This window comes from Micrasema longulum, unplaced genomic scaffold (assembly GCF_059751315.1).
Source record: "Micrasema longulum isolate JH-2025_06_02 unplaced genomic scaffold, ASM5975131v1 h1tg000802l, whole genome shotgun sequence".
NCBI classification, from domain to species: Eukaryota; Metazoa; Arthropoda; class Insecta; order Trichoptera; family Brachycentridae; genus Micrasema; species Micrasema longulum.
The window spans coordinates 95,978-110,859 of record NW_028277994.1 but is presented as its reverse complement, the minus strand read 5'-3'; the positions used below and the strand labels follow the sequence as shown (position 1 = coordinate 110,859).

Genomic DNA, 14,882 nt, shown 5'->3' with positions numbered 1-14,882 from the left:
TGAAATGATTTTTGTAGTGATTTTCAGTAAGCAGCTAGCCATATTCCCCGACTATCGTTAACGACGGCCGCTTTTCTTTGAAGCGTTGCCAAAAATGCGTCGGAATTGGAATCTCTGAAAACAGACGTTGTTTGGTGGAATGCTTTGATCCCTCTTCATGACACCGACCACCGACCGCCGAACACCGACTGACATCTCATCATGACTTGTATCTTGCATCTTACTTCGTCAATGGCACTTATCTCGCGTAACGATCCTCCGCTAATTGAGGCTAAAATAATACGGAAACCTACTCAAACAAGCCCAATACTAAAATATTACCCCGGTAACTAGTATTTTGTATTTATTAATGCGTGGTGTGGAAGTATTTTACGAGCATGTTTTTAAATAATATTTCATACAATAATTCACTTGTATTTCTCATGATCAAAGTAACAGAAAGTGAGTAGTGAGTAATGTTATAAATGGTATAATCAAGTGGGCGCCAAAATAAACACTGATAAAATAAAGGTCATCGCAGGCGGGAGTGCGAGTGGCGGGACGCGGGACCGGCCAGCGTATTATATCCTCTATCCGCTTGATCTATTTTCATACAAGACATCTAAGAAAGTGATAAAAAACGTCAACTCCTCACATGTGTGACTGTGACCGCCGCAACCCTCAGTCGGAATTATTTGTCATGTCGAGACTCTGCAGATCTTAGAGAAGTTACCGTCGGAGATCAAAACTTCATATATTTTATTCAACTTTACACATTCATATTTTTGTCGAAGACTCTAGTGAAATGCGTTCCTAAAATCGAGAACGAACCACAGTACTTCAAGATGTCGAATACGTATATGTCATAGATTTTAATATATTATATTACATTTTGCATGTTTTTTATGTCAATGCATTATTTGTATATTAATGTTTAAAATCAGTTATTTAAAAGACAAAACAGTATTTACACTATGCGTTGCTTTTATTCAGTATTAATTCTCTAAGAAATATCGGTTATGCGTTTTCAGTGTTCGTTTATTTTCAAAATATTACGATATTTGTGCGTTTGACGTGTTGTTCCGGTCAGAAAATTGCCACTTCATCTCGGAATATCATAAGTGAGCTATTTTGTGGTCACTAAATCGAAAATGCACGCTGGCGCACATGACTGGCGACTTACTGTCAACAGTAGTCGTCCAGGACCGAGAGAAACTGATGTTTTGTAAATCAGGCAAGCGCGGTCAAGGCTCTCGGGAGGCATCAGCAGTAGGAAAAACAGCTAAGCAGCTGCGCATGGATGCATTTAAGTTAAACAACTCATGGCTAAGAGAATGGAGTCGAGCACAGAGCCTCACCTACACACCATCCCTTCATCAATGATAAAATACCGGGGCTTGACTTTCTCGGGAGAACATGGCGCAGCCTCAACAGGGTCAGGTGTGGCACCGGCAGATGTGCTGATAACTGTGGTCATCAAACATATCGATGAGGATTGCCCAGCAAGGGGCTGCCCTGGCGATCCAGCAGATTTCGTGACTGCAGTTCCTGAATCGATAAAATATCTGACTGGCCAAGATCTAAACCTCTAAATTTTCTTTTGTTTTTCTCTTTTTTTTTCTTGCCGTAATAAAATAAACTATAGCTAAGCCAAATATTTTTAACGAAAAAACTAGAGTTATTATACCAGTTATTATTTACCAAAAATATCAAAACTGCCATAGGTAATAAATTTTCTTTGTCCGTATTCTCATCTCTGTTGCTCCTATCCCTGAATAAATATAAGTTTTATAGTGAGAAGATCTTTTAGTATAATTATGTATCCCCGTACTGCGGGCCAACTGTTCGTGACACCTGATTTTTATAATTCGAATAATTTCTATCAAACTTAAATGTTATTCTTATTTATATATTATGTTGTTGCATATAATATGTATTTGTATGTTCGTTTTGAATCAACGTTCGCGTATTGTCAAACATTGTTTTATTTTTGACAGTATGTCGTATTTACTGCATTTTGTGGTTACCTACCGTATTGTGTGGGACTCGTCGCACATTATTCATTCAGTGTGTATAAGTTAAATTTTAAAATAAAATGTTTTTTTTTTCAGAATACGGTTTTGAAATTTAACATACTTTTAAAAATACAATTTATTACATTTCTTGATTTAAATTTTAACAAAAAGGTTTCAAACTTTTTACCAAGCTCTTTCTTGTACCATTTTTGATATAATTACAAGTTTTAAACAATTATTTTTTTAAACTAACGCACCTACACACACGTACCCTCTCCCACATTCATTCCCACACGCACATGTACCCTCTCCCTCATTTATTCACGCATACACACATTCACATACACATGAATACAAACGTCACACACATGTGTCATTAGATTTACAGTGGATTTTTTTTAATTGGCTCTAGTATTGTTAATATTTTTCTACTTATTTTGTTTATGTAATAGCTGTAAAAATCTCAAAAAAATATATTATTTACTCAAATATTAAAAGGTTTAGACCATTTCCTAAAAGCCGTAAATAGCTTGTGCAGGAAAAATCGATATCGAATTGTGGTAGAGTTGGATTTGAACCTGGGACCTTTGGTCCGTGAGTCCACGTTACTACAACAGGACCCACCTTCGCTCGATGACGATTTTCACAGGAGGTTACCGTGTCCGTTGTCTTATCTCAACGTTCCTAAAACTACTGAACACTGAGAATTCTTCCGAGGCATCAATTCTCATTTATTCAGCTGCTGGCTGTTGTTGGCCTAGCGTCTGAACTACAGAATACGTAGCTTAGGTACTTGAGATGCGCATAGAAATACGTCGCCACTGATAGAGACCAGCGCCGCTATTCCGAACGCTTTCGCGGCCGTAGCCAACACTTTCATAGCGCGTATTTTGTATGTATATACGCATTATAAAAGCTTTTTCTTTACGAGAGCCTTTAGAATAGCAGCCCAGGAGAGACTTTAGAGATAGCACATGCTCCACCTATTATGGATTATAGAGAGGACATGAATCGGGTAAGTAAATCGACAAACGAAGATGATAATGTTTTAGGTATAAATTATAATCGTTATATTTAAATAAGAATAAGATAATAGATCATAAAAATAGAACTATGATCGAAGTTTGTTAATTATATTGTCGGATAAGAAGATTCCGTTTACATATAAAAAAAATTGACATTGGTAAACAAAATATTCATAATATTAGGTATTTTCTGTAATGTTCGCTTTATGAAACTATTATATTATAGGTAAATACAATATACTACGAATACCGATAAAATCATGTGAAACGGATTTTAAAAAATTAATTGTATTTTCAAAATCAATATGGATATTGTGAAGAAATATTTCCATACATAATTTTAAAAACGGAATTGTAAAATACACGTCTTTACGAAACGCGACATGTTTGACCTGAATTGTAACGTCAAGATTCGTGACGATGTTCTATTTAAATTGAAATGGGCACAAACATAATCCAACATTTAACTAAACTGTGACGTATTAGGGGCGAGGTCAATGCAATGGATCGTCTTCGCGGGAATTTAAATTTATAAATTGAAAAATATTTTGTATACTACTATTAAGTACAAAAACATTTTTTTACTCAACAGTATTTCATAGACCCTTATTAATTGAAAATTTAAAAAAAAGTTATATTTCCCTATTACAAATGAATATGTGTAAATGTAAAAATAATTTAATAAAATAACTAGGTTTTACATTATTTTCAACTATGACATACATTCGTATACCTATTAGTTTACGTTTAGGTATAAAGTGATATACAAATAGAATAATACAAATGAAATAAATAAAAATACATTATAAACATAAAACAAAAGAAACAATAATGCGACTAGAACACAAATTTGTCGTTAGTAAAAACATTGTTTAAAATTTAGATATTGAACAGCAAACGAGATCAATAGATTTTATTTTTTTTTTTACAATAAACATAAGGGATAAAACAGAGTTTCAAAAAATGAAGCATAATTACATAGTAATGAAATACATATTAATTGTAAAAATAGTAAACAAAAAATCCCACAAAGGCATGGCCTGTTTGTGGGTATAAATAATATTGTAACGTAATACATTTAATTATACAATATTGAAATAAGTACTAAGGCGTGTATTAAATTTGTTTACTTTCTAAGATAAAATTTAATTGCTGAATCATTTAAGAAGAATTAAAAAGTTTTTTTATCGTTAATGGCTTCCGTTGTCAATTATAATGCATTTTTAATAATGGTAATTGTAATATATAAATTATTTTAAGTAGATCCATACATTATGTCATTTTTTTCTAAGTGGTCGTTTCTCGCGAGAGCTTATATTATTTACTCGCATGTATACAGTATACAGTACGCAAGTAAGCGTGGCAATTAATTTGAGTTATCTCCCCACTTGTAACTAACGAGGTGGCAATGCATTTTATCAGTCCGCCAGCTATTTTAACTTGGAAGAAACATCTCCTCGCTCGAATGCACTCCTGGTGTCTGCTACCAGAGAACCATTCCAGGAAGCTCTTCCCCCAAAATGCAGAAAGGAATTTATCTTTCTATTTGGTGTTATAATAATATACCTCCTTCTACTGTGATGGATGGGTAAACTTATTGAATTGGTACGAGATATCGCTACGCCCTATTGCTGCTGGGAAATGTGTTAATTTTCTGTGGACAAGAAAATATTTTTCAAATGTATTTTTGGAAATACCGATACGCTTAATACTGCTAATAAATCTGTCTTTCTGAATGTATTAAATGTAAGGAACGATCGAGAATTTATTTTAATTTTATTGTGCGCTTTTGCTTTAAATAAAGCTTATAATTTATGTTCACGTCAAAACTAAAAATGTATGTCATGATTACAACTGAATCTAATTTTGATTGGAAAACAATATGATTCGTTGTGTTAATCTTAACTAAGTGTTTAAAATTTAAAGAATCGTTACATATAAGTTATATAATATATGTAACAACAAACCAAAAAGTGCTAGAAATAAACAAATTTACTCATTACTCATATGTCTTTTATTTCGTTGTGTATTTTAAAAACACTAAATTTTGGGCGTTTTAAAGTGACTACAAGCTTAATGTTGTTGCAACAGAGAGGGAAAACATTTGATGGTTTAAGCGGCCACTTTACACACTGTGTAACATTCACTATTCTGCCTATATTTGAACATCTTTGTTCCTTCAATTCTTCCATTTGTTGATGTTTGTGAAGTTAAAAAGCTGAAACCTTTATTGATGCGGGTGAGATTCATCTGATTGAATTATTTTACGTGGCAACGCCTGAATTTTTTTTCTATTTTTTATACTTCTTCTTGGACCAGGTGGATTTACCAACGATGTGTTGCTCCTTGGGGGGTTGAATCCAATCCTGGTCTAAAAAAATTGGACAAACTGAAAACATCGTTGAAAAATCCAATAAATTTCATATAGAGTTAGAAGGATGAAGAAAATATTTGACGATTGGCGAATGACGAATGGCATCGGTATTGCCATGTATTATTATATAATTTTCCTGCATTCATTTTTCGACGTGCATAAATTTTTAATATTTTTCTATTATTATTTATTTATTTATATATTGTTTAATATGTTAATAAATGTTATTGATTTATACATGGAAGAGTCCCGACTTAAAGCAGAATTTTCTAGCAAGTTCGGACATAAAAAAATTGTAATTGTGCTCTATGATAAAATTGTGTATTTTATGCATTAAATACAATAAAATAAAACAAAATAAAATAAAATAAAATAAAATAAAATAAAATAAAATAAAATAAAATAAAATAAAATAAAATAAAATAAAATAAAATAAAATAAAATAAAATAAAATAAAATAAAATAAAATAAAATAAAATAAAATAAAATAAAATAAAATAAAATAAAATAAAATAAAATAAAATAAAATAAAATAAAATAAAATAAAATAAAATAAAATAAAATAAAATAAAATAAAATAAAATTAAATTAAATTAAATAAAATTAAATCAAATTAAATCAAATTAAATCAAATTAAATCAAATTAAATAAAATAAAATAAAATAAAATAAAATAAAATAAAATAAAATAAAATAAAATAAAATAAAATAAAAAAAATAAAATAAAATAAAAAAAAAAAAAATAAAATAAAAAAAAAAAACAAAATAGAATAAAATAAAATTTAAAAAAAAAAAATTAAATTATATTAAATTAAATTAAATTAAAGAAAATAAAATAAAAAATAAAAATAAAATAAAATTTAAAAAATAAAACAAAATAAAATTTCACCACGCTCATGCTAATTTTCCCATTAATAATAACGAGTGACTCGCGCGACTCTAGCCACTTCCTTGAACGCACGTGATCCGCATATCATACCTACTGCTGCGTTGACATTGATGCTACCGAACCAACACCATAATATCATCAACAATATTCCTATTTAGTAGCCCAAAACCAACGAAGGTAAAATACTTGCAGCTGAGGACACCATGTCCAGGCGGATGAAGAGTACAGATCTGTGTGTAAAATTGAACCAAAATCCTGGAGTGTTTTTTACTCTATTACTACTCTCGGATAAAAATCCTAAAAAAAAAATTCAATCGGAAATAAGTCTGCCTCGAATCGTAGTGGTTAGCGCGCTTTTCTACAAAGTTTGAGGTCCCGGGTTCGATTCCTGGTAGAGGGGCAGCGAGAGTTTTTTGTCATAGGGGTGGTTTTACATCGCGATATTTTACTATCCCTGGACTAGTACTGGAAGCGATAGACTGATCACCCTTTACGTAACAGGTGATCGATATTTTTTTTATTGATGCATTTAATGTTTTTATGCTCCACTAGGTGTGAAAAGAGTAGTGAATATGATTATGATGACTGCGGGTTAAGCTAGGGTTTGCTAGGACAGCGGTGCCCGTATCTTTACGGCCGTAGTGAACGGTGATGCGGTGGACAGCCGTCGTAACGGTGACTAGAGAGTTGTTTTCTAGGAAAACGGTGTTGATAACACCGTTTAAAAATAAAACCACTCTCTAGCAACCTCTACGACGGCTGTCCACCGCATCACCGTTCACTACGGCCGTAAAGATACGGGCACCGCTGTCCTAGGAAACCCTAGCTTTAGTGGTTTTTTAAATATATATTTTTTTGTAAATATACTATTAAACTAAGCTAAAAAAATGTTTTTAAGTTTTTGTGTATCGTATTATCAGTGCTATGACTTTTTAAAGTTTTTTATTTTTGAAATTACTTCGCGTGTGACGTCTCAAGTTCTCTTCCCCTTCTTCTTAATGAGTTCTGCTGAATCGTCAGTTGACTTACCGTTCACCGAAAACCTATCACAACTTTCTTATCATTGGTTGATTCGATAGAACTAGTGACGTCATGCACCGTAGTTCGTTTTTATTAAAATTGTTATAAATCTTTTTTCTTACATTTCAGCGCTACGATTTTTTAACGTTATGTATTTCAGAAATAGCTTCGCGTGTGACGTCAGAGGTTCTTTTCCGGTTATTCGCGATCAGTTTTTCGCATTGGTCCATCCACGGCAAGCAAACCGGAAGTCTTCCATAACTCTCATATCATAGGTTAATTCATATGAACCAGGGACGTCATTTAAAGTAGTTCGATTTTATTAAAATGTTTTTCATTATTTTTTTCGTACATTTTCAGAAAGCTTTGCGGTATAATTTAATGTTTCAATTTTTATCGCGCGCAAGAAAAAAACATTTATTGGATCCAATTTCCCGTAGGGCTAAAGTTCCTTATTGACCCCTACCCAAATAATAGCAGTGCAACAAAAAATGCTTTTTTAGATTAGTAAAATCAGCATTTAGAATTATTTTTTAAAATTATTCTATGATAGTCTTTAGAGTTATTTCATTATGTACCTGGAATATAGCAGATACATTATATTTTAAATTTTAACAATGCATATATTTTACATTGAAATAACAATCCCAAATAGGCAAATAAACGCCCGTTCTAGGGACTTTACTTTGTAATGTAACTAATAAACGATGTATATAAAAATTATTTCGACAAAAAAATTGTTATTAAATTCAGACGCTTTCCGATTACTACCTATCTGGATTATTCTGAACTCTATCTAACTATATGGATGTTTGTTTTTAACAAAAACCATTGATATAATAATACCTCAGTTATTTACGAACTTATGTCTGCATTTTTTTTTTTTTTTTGTAAAAAAAGAAATATTTGCGTTCTTATGATTTACCCAAATATTTAATTTTGAGGGCCATTTTCAACGAGTTGTAAATAACTCACTATTAGAAAATGGAATCAAGTTGGGGTAGAGTGGGATTCGAACCACGGACCTTCGGTCCGTGAGTCCGAGACACTAGCCACGGGACCACAACCCGTTCATTGAAACGGGTTGTGATCGTGACGAATTAGAGGTCCGAGGTTCGAACCCCACTCTACCGCAACTTGATTTCCATTTACTAACAGCCAGTTATTTAAAACTCGTTCAAAGAGACCACCAAAATTTGAGTATTTGTTTTTTTTTCCAATATCTATAAATAAATAAAATGATTGAATATTACTATGTAATTAATTTTAAAAACGTTTAAAGACGTTTTTGAAAGAATTTAACAAATCATTCAAGGTTCCGAATTTTTCAATATTTTAATGTTTATGTTAGAAATTTCGAAAACGGTTTAATTTTGATAAACTGAGATAATTTCACAATTACAATTGATTTTCAGAAACAGTGGTGTGTATTTTTTGTGTGATGCATGTGAGTAAGGGCGTTTCTGCACGTGTAAACATGTATAAATGATAATTTGTATTTTATGTTATTACGAGCTACGCGCCGCCTTTGATCATATCACATTACATTCCCTTAGGCTCATTTTTTTTGCACTACAACAGGCCAGCAGGCCCAATTACAGTGCTGAATTATATCATAGAACTTAAGAAAACTCACATTTATTTTTTCTGTTCTCACCAGGAATCGAACCCGGAACCTTCCGTGTGTGAGTCAAGCGTCTTGACCACTACACCACGGAGGCCGCCGAAATTTTGTACATATTTTCCAAATACACGACACGGTAAATTTAGAATGGATTGACATTAATTTTATTATTTTGTATTTAAAAAATATATATTCGGCAGGTACTCTTAGACTAAAATAGCGGAGAAAGAAATCGAGTGGAAATTAGTCGGCCTAGTGGTGTAATGGTAAGTGCGTTAACCTGCTACTATTAAATGAAAATAATAATTTAATGCAATAAATATCAATCCACCTATGTTATTTTATCGTACTGTGTGGATTTTTACGATCGTCTTAAGTGGCCTTTAGTTGAAAATTGAAAAAATCCGTGTGAATTGTCTAACATAATTGAATTATATCGCACCGCCACTGCACGCTATTATGCGCCATAACAATGTGTCCTTTGGGATATAATTTGCATTGATCCGAAAATTCACTTCCAGCTGCATGTCCATAGAATGTCCGAGAAGCGTGGGCGGAGCTCCAATGCGATAAATTTCAGATTCCATAATTTATTTGCTCCACCCGCAAAAAGGTGATATTTCTCCCATATTTAAATCAAACCTTCCCGCGTATCAACTAGCACTTTATACTAAATACGTGTTACTTAACAAACGGTTTTTTTTAGTCAAGTCAGACACATGCTGTTACAGTTTTTTTCAAACACGAAGATTAATGTGATTTACTATGGGAGCAATAACATGAAATAATCATTTGGACAGTTATTAAATACACAATCAGTCAGGAATACTGAAAAAAATAAATCTAATATTTAATTATTATTATTTAAATCTAGCTGTAATTTTATGATAATCACATATGCTTAACAATCGTTTTTTTTTCTTGTTGTATAGCCGAAAAAACATGTTTATCAAACGACTCCAAGACAATACAGCTACTTCCGGAATATAATGACAAAATCCGGTCTTTGGGACTTCCGGGCTGTGTCTATCATTTTTTTTGCAATACGTGACATAGTGCCCATACAATATTTCATACATTTTAAACTATAAATATGTACCACTGTTTGTTTTAAAAATAAAAAAAATCAAATGAAAAATAACTTCAAAATTATGACGACACAGCGGTAAAAAAGTTTTCAAATTTTTTGGGAGTTTATTGTTATCAAGTAGGTACTTCGAATTCCGGATAATGGTTATGAATTTGGAATGAAACTACAAAACTTTCGGAATATAATATAATTCTGGCAGAGAACAAAGTTTTTATAGTTATTATATCAACTCGGAATAGTTAACCAGTAGACATTTAGGAAAGCCACTGTGGTTTGGCAAAATGCCTACACAGGGCTTCCTCCCCTTTAGGATCCAAAATACTAAATTATACAAATAATAATCAGTTTCTCAACACCAAATTTTTCGATATTAAAATCAAGACAAATGGCACATTCTGAATGAATCGTATTAATAGTTTAGCTAATTTATATTTTAGTTATGATTTTGAACAAGCCGCTAAGTGCACGTTCCCCATTAGCCGAACAATTCTCACAATGCCCATTGCCCATGTGTTTTCAGTTCCATTCGCCATGGTTGTAGTGCCATTTTGTTTGTTTTATGGTGTTACATTTGGTATCTTTTAATACTTGAAACATGATCAGTGTGTCGAGCGCAACAGATGTTTTATTTAATCTTCGAATAACTTTTAACATCCATACATTTCTTTTGACCCGACCTGACTGATTTAATTTCTAAAACATCTTTATATATATAATTCCTCAGTACGTGTGATGTCACCGTACTCCTAAACGGCTTAACCGATTTACGTGCGGTTTTCAGAGAAATATAGATCTTTGCGCTGTGCGTGTTTGTAAATATTCAAATCTTCAATCGAATGTTTAAAAAAAAAGTTAGGAGCATAAATGTTTTATTCATCGATCTACCAGGGTTGCTTCTTTTACACACAAAAAAACATGTTGTTTTTTTGTGTGTAAAAGTAGTTTGTTTTTTAATGTTTACAAACAGCATTTGTTTTTTGTGGATCTCAATCAGATTCTTTCCTTAAATTCCTAATAACTTCTACCCATTTATTTCTTTTTATTAGATTTTTGGTAACACTAAAAGAATATTAAATTCAATACATGTTTAAAAATCGTATTCCTACAAAAATACACCACTTTGTTGGTGAGACGACCGGAGTTTGACGTTTGCAAAAAGAATGCCATGTTTAAAAAAAAAATATTTTATGCTTTGGAATTCAACCATCAACAAGTACCTACTTAAATTCAATATTTTATGAATATCAACAGTTTTTAGTTTTGGAATTTAATCACAAACAAGAACCTAGATGAAAAGCAGGCAAGCCAACGTTCGGGCAGGACAAAGTCTGTAGGGTCCGCTGGTAAGTATATTAATATGTTTAATTAACTACACGGCTACATATGGCAAATTTAAAAGTAATTAATTAGAATATAAATGATAATTTTATTCGGCTTATTTAAATATCGATTTTTTTGTGAGGAACCACCTAAAGGACACTTTTCAGTTTATTTTCAATGAAAAGACCAAATCAATACCTAACTCTGATTAGTATTTTTTTTTCAATTTTTGCATCATCATCAACATTATCTAAGATCCGCACCCAGTGGTACATATGTCACAGCATTGCTTCAATTGCAGTGCATCTGGATCATTTTTGTTACATGGATGATAAGCTTATCAGTCTTACACTGCAGGTGTCAGTCGAGGCACAATGTAATATTGAAGCGTAAACAATTTTCAAAACTGAATGAGGAAGTTTAGTGCTACCGATAATTGGAAATAAATAATGTATTTTTACGCGCTATAAAAATTAGAGCAATCAAATTGTACGGCGAAATTTCTCGAAAATGTATAAAAAATTGATAAAAATGATTTTAATAAAAATAAACTATCTTTAAATGGGTACATTATAAGTTCTTACGAACCAACGAATGATAGTTTTATGATAAATTTCTGGTTTACGGGAAGCTAACTCTCCTATACCACAGGCGGAGTCATTTCAAAATTACAAAGCTTTAAAAATCATGGTGCTGATAATACGAAAGAATTATTTTTTTCAAAATTCATCATCATCATTCCCTTTCCGCACCTAATGGTGCATATGGCATTGCAGTGGTACACGAAATCGCAGCGAATCTAAATCATTTTTGTTACATGAAGGTAACATGATATCAGTCTTACGCTTCAGGTACCAGTCCAAGGACTATGAAATATTCTAGAGCGAAAATACCATTTTAAATTAATATTTCATATCCACCATGTCATAAATCGAACCCGAGACCTCTTACGTGGTAGGCAAACGCGCTGAACATTACACCACGAGGACGACAAAAGTTTTTTAAAAAACACATTGAATTTCCTCATTGGGTTGTAGTTCCGTGGCTAGTAGTGTCGTAGGCTCGCGTATCAAAGGTCCGAGGTTCACTTCCCGCTCTACCACAACTTTATTACAATTATCTAATAGAGACTTGTTTACAACTCCTTGAAAATGGCTCCCAAAATTAAAATATTTTAATAAATTACAAGAACAGACATGTTTCTTTTTTAAAAAAAGTTCACGTCTAACCTTCCATGAATTGAACTCGGGATCTCGAACATGGAAGGCAAACACGCTAACTTACGAAGCAGCCTTATCCCCACTCAGTTTCCTTTTTCAGGACTTTTACCCGAGTAGCCATAGAGTTCAAAATGCTCTTCCAGGATTTTGGTTAATATGTGTCTACTTAAAATGAATATTTAAAATGCAAAAAAACTATTGTAGTGTCATATTGGTAATAGTCCGCCTCGTGGTCTAATAATCAGCGCGTTTGCCGACCTTGCAAGAGGTCTCGGGTTCGATTCCTGACAGGCTTGAGAGAAATCATATTCATTGTTTTTTGCTCTCGCCGGAAATCGAACCGGAACCCTCCGTATGTGATGCAAGGGCCTTTGGATAAAGGCGTTATGTGACAAAAATAAAAAGCAGAGATATCTGGGGTTAAAGTTGTAAACACCAGCGCAGTTATTGAGTTATGTTAAAAACACCTACATTCGATTTCAAAATCGGTTTCTGCTCCTTATTGATGGTGTAGTTGGTTTTGTATTTAAGGGTTGTACGGGAAATCTGCATCTATGTAAAAAAAAAACATTTTTGAAAATTTGCGACATAACGCCTTCATCCGTTCATGTCTTCAATTATCAACATAGGCTGGAGTTGCTGTACCAATGAAGTGCCCTTTGATGAACCATTAGGTACGAATGATGATGAATTACCCATGTAACAAAATTACTTATGTAACAAAATGACTTATGTAACAAAATTCAGCAAATTAAAAAAAAATTATGAAAGTTGAAACAATGAATTGAATTACCTTTTCGCAGACAGTTCTGCATGATCCTGAAGCGACTGAGCAGCAGGAAGATACCTCTGAAAAAAATAATAAATTATTAATGATCGATTTTTATTAATTATTATTAATGGCTACTGGCTTCGTAACGGTTTTTGTTAAACATGAGAAATTCTGTGCAAATAAGAAAAAGAAAACTTGTCAAAGTCCGTCATTAATTTGTAATGTTTTTTAAAAAGAGAACTGTATTTTGTGTTATTTAAGAGGATATGCGGTCAAGAGCGGTTTGATAAATATGTACGTGATTATATTTTTTTTGCCACTCTCTCGCAGATGCCTCCCCGAATAAAATTGAAGAAATCGAGGTCTTATATTCTCCCAAACTGAATCGAATTTGTTCGAATGTCTGAATCGAAGTTTTGCTTTTTAAAAAATAGTTATCACGTTTGTACCCAGGACGAAGATGAAGACATTGAGGGGATCCTTCAGACAACCATCTGCCCGCGGCAGTCCTAGGCCCCGATTACAATGGGAAATTAACAAAATATTTGACTGTTCATTAAGAAAAACCGATATTTGGTACGAAAATGAGTATTTTTGCATGAACATTAATTTAAAGTATCTTTGTCGGTAACCTATAATTGTACATGTTATATTCTGCTTTTCAGACAGAAAACTTTATTTTACTGTTTAGATAAAACTGAAGATAAATGTTAACTTCCTATTGAAATCGGAGCCCTGGGGGAATGTCAATTGCACATAGAGGAAAGTTAGCAAAAATAGTTCGAAGACGGCAGATAAAACTAGGGGCTTTTGAGGTTATTTGGATGGTTTAGCTTCTATGAAAAACAATTTACACAAAAAAAACTTTAAAAACACGTCAATACTGGGTATCTATAGTTTGTAGAAAAAATCATCGCCCTAGTGCGCTCAGGGAAAAATCATGGTAATTCGTTTATATGAAGAAAAGTCAGACAGCGTACAAAATAGTTTTTCTTGTTAGAAATTGCTTAATTTAAAAAGATATAGGTAAAGTAAGAGAAAAAGATAAAAAATGTACCGCTAAGCTAGAAAGAAAAAAGGGAAGTGGCATAAAAAAATAACTAAGTGTCGCTGAATTTTGGACAAGAATAAAACAGTACAAAATGGGATAATTCGTGTTTTTTTTTCTCTTATTGGCTCTAGTATTTGAATAAATTTCTACTTATTTTTTTATGTAAAAGATATAAAAATCCCGAATAAAGTAAAATAAATTATGTTTTAAAACAAAATTGTATTATTTTATTAATTTACTTAATCAAACATTTTTACAGCTTTTAAAATTTCAATTTTCTCATATTTACTAAAACTTAAATCCCACCAAGCTACTTTTTGTAGCTTGTTGGTGGAGATTTAAAATTATACTTACTTATTTAATATCATCTAAATTTATAAAAAACAATGAATTTACAGATATAGTTGACAGCCAGAAAGATCAGTAATTTACATTATATCCAAAAAAATGGAAATATATATTTTTTGAAAGTATAAGAAAATTTACAAAAAATAAAAATATTTA

General features: G+C 32.1%; 1 protein-coding gene across 3 annotated transcripts in view; it reads right to left on the bottom strand.

Moving 5' to 3' along the window:
• The window catches only part of Reck (Reversion-inducing-cysteine-rich protein with kazal motifs), a 70,724-nt gene that overhangs the window by 52,099 nt on the left and 3,743 nt on the right, over positions 1-14,882 (bottom strand). For all 3 annotated transcript variants that reach the window (XM_088230644.1, XM_088230647.1, XM_088230646.1), the window contains exon 2: positions 13,349-13,404. In XM_088230644.1, the coding sequence (XP_088086770.1) occupies positions 13,349-13,404 (56 nt within the window). The remainder of the gene's footprint in view (positions 1-13,348; positions 13,405-14,882) is intronic.